A 6,094-nucleotide genomic window follows, 5' to 3' on the forward strand; every position below is an offset into this window, starting at 1 on the left:
GCTCGGTGAATTAGTGGTTCAGGAAACCAAACGTCGTGTCTCTGTGGTCCAATTGGTAAGCGCGTTCGGCTCTTAACTGAAAATGTTGGTTTGAGGCCACCCGCGGATGACAGGGAGTTTTTACCTTAACATTCGTTGTTTCGCATTTCCAGGTTTCGAATGTGTGTTCTGTTTGCATGAAAATGTACCGTGAACATTGCCAGCTGAGCGCGGCTGATATTCCACCATTTAATCTGCCCCAGATAACAGGTATCTGAGGCCCAGTTTTGAGCTTCCACGATCTGTTCACACAACAGGTTGGATGGTGTCCTCAGTGCGAAAACGGGAGTTCGTCTGCACGAGAACTGTGCGGTGGTCACTCCCACCAATACTGTCATGTACAGATGCATTTCTGACAGGTAGATTTGTGAGGACGAGGTCAAGTAAATTTTTCCCCTCGTGTTGGTTCGCTCACCATCTGCTGCAGGCCCAGTCTGGCAGCTTTGGCCTTCAGGACTCGGCCAGTAGTCGTGCTACCGAGCCACTCTTGGTGATGGACATTGAAGTCCCCCACTCAGAGTACCTTCTGTGGCCCTTGCTACCCTCAGCGCTTTCTCCAAGTGGTGCTCAACATGGAGGAGGACTGATTCATCAGCTGAGGGAGGGCGGTTGGTGGTAATCAGCAGGAGGTTTCCTTGCTCATGTTTGACCTGATGCCATGAGATTTGCATTTGGTCCAGAGTCAATGTTGAGGACTGCCAGGGCCATTCCCTCCTGACTGTATATCACTGCACCGCCACCTCTGGTTTGTCTGTCCTGCCAGTGGGACAGCACATACCCAGGGATTGTGATGGAAGAGTCACGGACCTCTGCTGAAAGGCATGATTCTGTGAGTATGGCTCTGTCAGGCTGTTGCTTGACTGCTCTCCCAATTTTGGCACTGGTCCCCAGATTTTAGTGAGGAGGACTTTGCAGGGTCAACTGGGCTTGGGTGCCTTTTTCATGTCCAGTTTTATTCTGAGTATGACTTTTTTTAAACGAGTTTTTACAACTGAATGGCTTGCTAGGCCATTTCAGAGGGCAATTACGAATCAACCACATTGCTGTGGGCCTGAAGTCACATCATAGGCCAACCGGGTAAGTACGGCAGGTTTCCTTCTCTGAAGGACATTAGTGAACCAGATGGGTTTTATTTATGACAATCCGGTCGTTTCATCGCCAGCATTACTGATAGTAGTATTTTAATTCCAGATTTTAATTAAATAATTGAATTTAAATTCCCCAGCTGCCGTGGCAGAATTTGAACTTATGACACGTAGATTATTCGTCCAGGCCTGCTAGATTACAAGTTCAGTAACATAACCACTAATGCTACCGTACTGTATCTGGACAATAACATATTGATTTGACGCTGTTTATTAATTAGTATTTAAAAAAAAACGCATTCCCACGGGTCACACTGGGATGGGGCCTATTTTTTATCAACTATTAAAGGTGACGTTGGGTCCAAGAAATAAAAGTGACTAAAAAAGCAAAATAGAAACTAATAATGTGATGTGGTTCCAGTTCCTTTTAATTTTGTGATGAAGAAATAAAGGTGTCAAGGGGGAAAAAAGCAACAATTTCAATGCAACCAAACAAAAAGTCCGGGGGCGAATTGTGGAGCTGTCGTAGGACCCAGTCTCACCTTTTTTTTTCTTCTTTTTTTGTCGTAGGACCCAGTCTCCCCTTTTTTCTTCAATTAAAAACAGGCCCATCTCCGTGTGAGCCGTGCGAATGCTGGTTTATGTTCCGGAGCCCGTGGGCCTCGGACTGTGCCTCAGGCTGATTGGAACAGACAATTACTGCCAGTTAACAGCGCTGCGATAAAAAGAGGGAGTCGGTTTTCTACTCTCACTTACCTGGGAGAGTTTGTTAGTTATAATGGAGGGCTCGGGGATTCTTGGTTTGTTACTTGTTGTAATCTGTTCAGCTCAGCCGCCCTCTCTCCTTTTCCCCGCCGATAAATGTTGGCTGTCTCCCAAAAACCGCAAAGACTGCGGATTTCCGGGAATTGAAGCCAGTGAGTGTGTGCAGAGAGGCTGCTGCTTTGATGCGGGGAGCCGGGATGCACCGCCGTGTTTCTATTCACTGGACAGTCTTCCAGGTGCGTGTATTCTCAGTCCGTTTATGTTCTGGGCCAGGACTTTCCAGGTTCACCCGCAATCTCGCTGTACTCGGGGTTTCCCTGGACAGTTTCCTCTTTCTCCTTCCTGTCATACAACGTCAGTTTGAATTTCAAACCTTTCCAGTCCGGAGAGTGGAAATGGTGGTGTGATTGAGAGTCTCTAATCCCGCAGAGTATAATTGATTGTGGGATTGGGGGCTGGTAATCAAACAGAAAGGGAAATAGTTAATCGGCCTTTGACACAATAGCTGCAGTTAAAATCATTCCACCGTTGCTCGGTGACTTGGGACTCACACTGGTTGAATTCTGCCACGTGTAATTGTCCAGCTAGTTGGGGGGGAGGGGCAGAGTGAATGAGCCCCGGCCCCTGCTGCCACTGACCATTTGAATTTGATATTTAATTTCTATCGGCGATGCGAGCAATTTTAATCCAAGCAGCGTGGTGACGAGCTGTAATTGGTCAACTGGTTTCCATTAGACAGATAAGGGGACGGGATAGAAACTGAAACATGGATGGGGTTTGTCCCCTTCCCTGTAACGGTTCCCTTGACCCTCCCCGTGGGTCAACTAACCGCATTTCATTGACTCTCTTGCAGTCTGCACCAAGGATGGGCAGGTCCTCATCGCTATCTCCAAGGATTTGACGCTGCCTCCTGTAAACCTGACAACGGTCCATCTGAAGGATGGAGAAGGAGCGGAGTGCAGTCCGATCGTGGCCTCTGCAGACACTGTGCTCTTTCAGTTCGCAGTCACTGAATGTGGCGCTACTCAGCGGGTAGGTATTGTGGGCTGGGAGTCCCATCAATAGCTCAGTTCGGGAATGATGGTCTTCCGTCTCTTGCAGCTGGACGGCATTAACATCCTGTATGAAACGGATGTGTTGGGTGAGTTTGAGATCTTGGATGGCGCTATGGGATCGGTGACCCGGGACAGCCCTTTCAGGTGAGAATAGGAGAACATTCAGCGGGTAGAGACCGTGAGGACCTGAATTCTTCAGCCGTGTCCGTTTTCTTTCAGGCTCCATGTCCAGTGCAGTTACAGGGGAAGCCAGGAGTCTGATCTGCAGGTGAAGCCCAGAGTTTACACACTTTCTCCACCACTGCCTGCCACTGAGGCCGGGATCCTGCTTCTGGAGCTGAGAATAGCGAGAGGTAACGAGTGCTCGCTGATAGTAGTGTCCAACTTCAGGCTCTCCAAATAGTGCCCACCCTTCATTTTTCTCTTTTCAGATGGTGGTTACCGGAGCTGGTACGTGGCCAGTGACTACCCGATCCTGAGTGTGCTCCGGGACCCCGTGTTTGTGGAGGTTCGTGTTCTGAACCGGAACGATCCGTCCCTTGTGCTGCTGCTCAATGACTGCTGGGCGACCCCCACCCCAGAGCCGTATTCGGGGCTCCGATGGGATCTCCTGGTGGAGAGGTAAGGGAGCGAGTGAGGGGGCTTGAGGCAGTGTGGGGATTGGGGAGGGGGCGATATGGGCGGTGATTAATACAAAAATCATTCCTGGAGTCCGAGTTAATGACAGGGGGAAATAGTCCTTCGAAGTTGATATTTTGTTCCAGACTTTGGTATAATTGGTTTGATGTAAACCTATAACCGTGTGACTCCCCCTCTGTCTCTGTTCCAGGTGCCCCTTTGCTGGTGATAACTACAAAACCCGCCTCCTCCCGGTAAACGCTGCTTCCCATTTGCTGTTCCCAACTCACCATAATCGTTTTGTAGTCAGCACGTTCGCTTTCTGGGACCGAGTTTCGGGCCGGGCTCTGTCCGGGGAGGTGAGTTTCCTTCAGTGCTTCTTTCCCGGTCACTTGGTATTACATGATCCCTGGGTCTTAAGTGAGCAGGCCCCTGTTGATCGGTTGATTGTAGAAGCATTAATCTCCTAACTGGGAGCTGTGGGATTGACCATACCGCACTGTCCCTTTGCAGGTTTATTTCCACTGCAGTGCTGAGGTTTGCTACCCTTCCACTCGAGAGAACTGCACGGCTCCCTGCAGCCCCAGTAAGTACCTGTGATCTGACTAGAAACTAAACCCTGACGGGGAGGGGTGGGTGTGGGACATCTGGACACGGGGCTCTCTCATCAAGGGGCCGAACACTGGGAACAGGGTGAATGTCCCGAATCTGGCGGTTCTGGGAACTTGTCCCGTTCCATTCGGTGCAGGTTTCCATTCGAATAGCAATCTCGGGCAGCGGGTCTGCGCACATCTTGCACCAGGTCAGTAATTGTGAAGGATGCTCTGATCCTTGAGCTGGGATGAATGAGGTACTTTTGGCTCCTTGCTACTTGCCCGGATGCTGAGCTGCCCTACCTGCCGACCCCCTGAGGAGCAGAATCCTCTCATTGTTGGCACGGGTGTGTTCCACATCCGGTTCCGAATAGTCCACCCTTCTCCTTGGAGAACATTAAACCAGCATCTAACTATCATCATTCTGACACTGGGAATTCAGGGTGGAACCGAACGGATGTCCCGGGGCCGGACACCTGGCCAATTGTGAGTGTCTTATAAAACTGCGGGTCAAAGTAGTGCATCAGTGTCTTTCACCAGGAGACCAGACTGACCATTGTGGCGGCAGCAGTAATTGCGAACTCTGCTCAGTTTGCACGTCCTTCTGAGAATCCGTTTGGTGAGGACCGGATGGAATTATAGCCGGAACTGCAATCTCTGTCCGGTACCCAGGGCCCTGATGTGTTTTCCATGAGGCCATCTGATTCAGGATTTCCAGACAGATGAAGATTTAATCATTCACCATGAACTCTTGTCTCTTCCTCTCCTTCGCCCCAGAGAGGCGAAGAAGTGCCGATGACCAGTCTGGGGTATTGGTGACCGCTGATGGACCCATCCTTTTCCTGGAAGGCGAGGCGAGATTGGCTGCTCTGATCCACCAGGATGAGAAAGGTAAAGCAGGGAGCTCCAACCGTGTCTCGTGATGGAGTGACTGGTGCCCATCTAACCCTGGCTTCTCCCCACAGATACTGCTGTTGATTCCCCCTTCCGTGTTCCTGGATTAGCTGTTGGGGTAGCGCTGCTCTCCGTGGCCCTGTTGGTCGGGACTGTTGCTATATGGAAAATGGAGCAGGGCCGCAGGGTGGGCTCCGAGTGCAGCTCCATGGAACTGTAGATGTCTGTTGGATAATAAAATCCTGTTGTAGATGATTGCTGGTCTCGTGTTATCTTCCAAATGCTCGCTGGATTGTACTCTTTGCAGTGAGTTAACTTGGTGTATGGTTTGAGAATTGTTTTTGCTGCAGCCAACAATTGCAACCTTCCCCAATTCGGAATGAGATCCGGGTCAAAGTTGTGGTGGGATTGTCGTGAAATGGTGTCGAGAAGGAATGACTCGTTCCCTTGCCTCTAACTCTGATCCTGTGGGATGGTCCTGGGCCCATATTTCTGGAATTGCTTCTTCCCTGAGGGCATCGATTGACCAGTTTGCCAAGCCGGGAGAATGTTGGGCTCTCTCCTTGCACGACCACTGGCTGCTGGTGTCTCCCGCTACAGGAACAGGAGAATAGACGAGATGACTGCGTGGCTACAGGGATGGTGTGGGAGAGATTTAAATTCCTGGGACTTTGGGACCGGTTCTGCGGAAGATGGGACGGGTTACACCGGAGCCGGACCAGGGCCGATGTCCTCATGGGGGAGTTTGCTGGTGCTGTTGGAAGGTTAAAACTAGAATGGCAGGGGGATGGGAACCTGAGCAGGGAGACGGAGGAGGGGGAAACAATGATAGAAACAAGACAGAACGGGATGAAGCAATAGTGGCAGGCAGAGAAAACAAGGGCGCTAAACAGAGGGCCGTAGTGCAAAATAATACTAAGATGACTAGCAATCTTGAACAGTCTGAAGGTGTTAATGTGCGGATCATTTGCAATAAGGTCGATGAATCGACAGCGCAGATAGATATTAACGGGTATGATATAGTTGCGATCATAGAGACATTGCT

At 50.2% G+C, this 6,094-nt stretch overlaps 1 protein-coding gene across 1 annotated transcript; it reads left to right on the plus strand.

The window, feature by feature from the left end:
- The first annotated feature begins 1,892 nt into the window (after positions 1-1,892).
- LOC137335909 (zona pellucida sperm-binding protein 4-like) lies at positions 1,893-5,304 on the plus strand. Its single transcript, XM_068001426.1, has 9 exons — positions 1,893-2,125; positions 2,743-2,921; positions 2,991-3,088; positions 3,164-3,297; positions 3,376-3,565; positions 3,774-3,921; positions 4,076-4,148; positions 4,933-5,046; positions 5,121-5,304. Exons 1-9 carry the CDS (start codon positions 1,903-1,905, stop codon positions 5,267-5,269), a joined length of 1,308 nt encoding a protein of 435 aa, XP_067857527.1. The 5' UTR covers positions 1,893-1,902; the 3' UTR covers positions 5,270-5,304.
- Positions 5,305-6,094: the final 790 nt, after the last annotated feature.

The sequence above is a fragment of the Heptranchias perlo genome, chromosome 20 (assembly GCF_035084215.1).
Source record: "Heptranchias perlo isolate sHepPer1 chromosome 20, sHepPer1.hap1, whole genome shotgun sequence".
In the NCBI taxonomy this organism is placed as follows: Eukaryota; Metazoa; Chordata; class Chondrichthyes; order Hexanchiformes; family Hexanchidae; genus Heptranchias; species Heptranchias perlo.

What these genes read in the sequence shown, in the direction of transcription:
- LOC137335909 (XM_068001426.1), top strand. Translation starts at nt 1,903, where the DNA reads ATGGAGGGCTCGGGGATTCTTGGTTTGTTACTTGTTGTAATCTGTTCA. An exon ending in ACCCGGGACAGCCCTTTCAG is followed by an intron (nt 3,089 to 3,163) that starts GTGAGAATAGGA and finishes GTTTTCTTTCAG; the next exon opens with GCTCCATGTCCAGTGCAGTT. An exon ending in TGGGATCTCCTGGTGGAGAG is followed by an intron (nt 3,566 to 3,773) that starts GTAAGGGAGCGA and finishes TCTCTGTTCCAG; the next exon opens with GTGCCCCTTTGCTGGTGATA.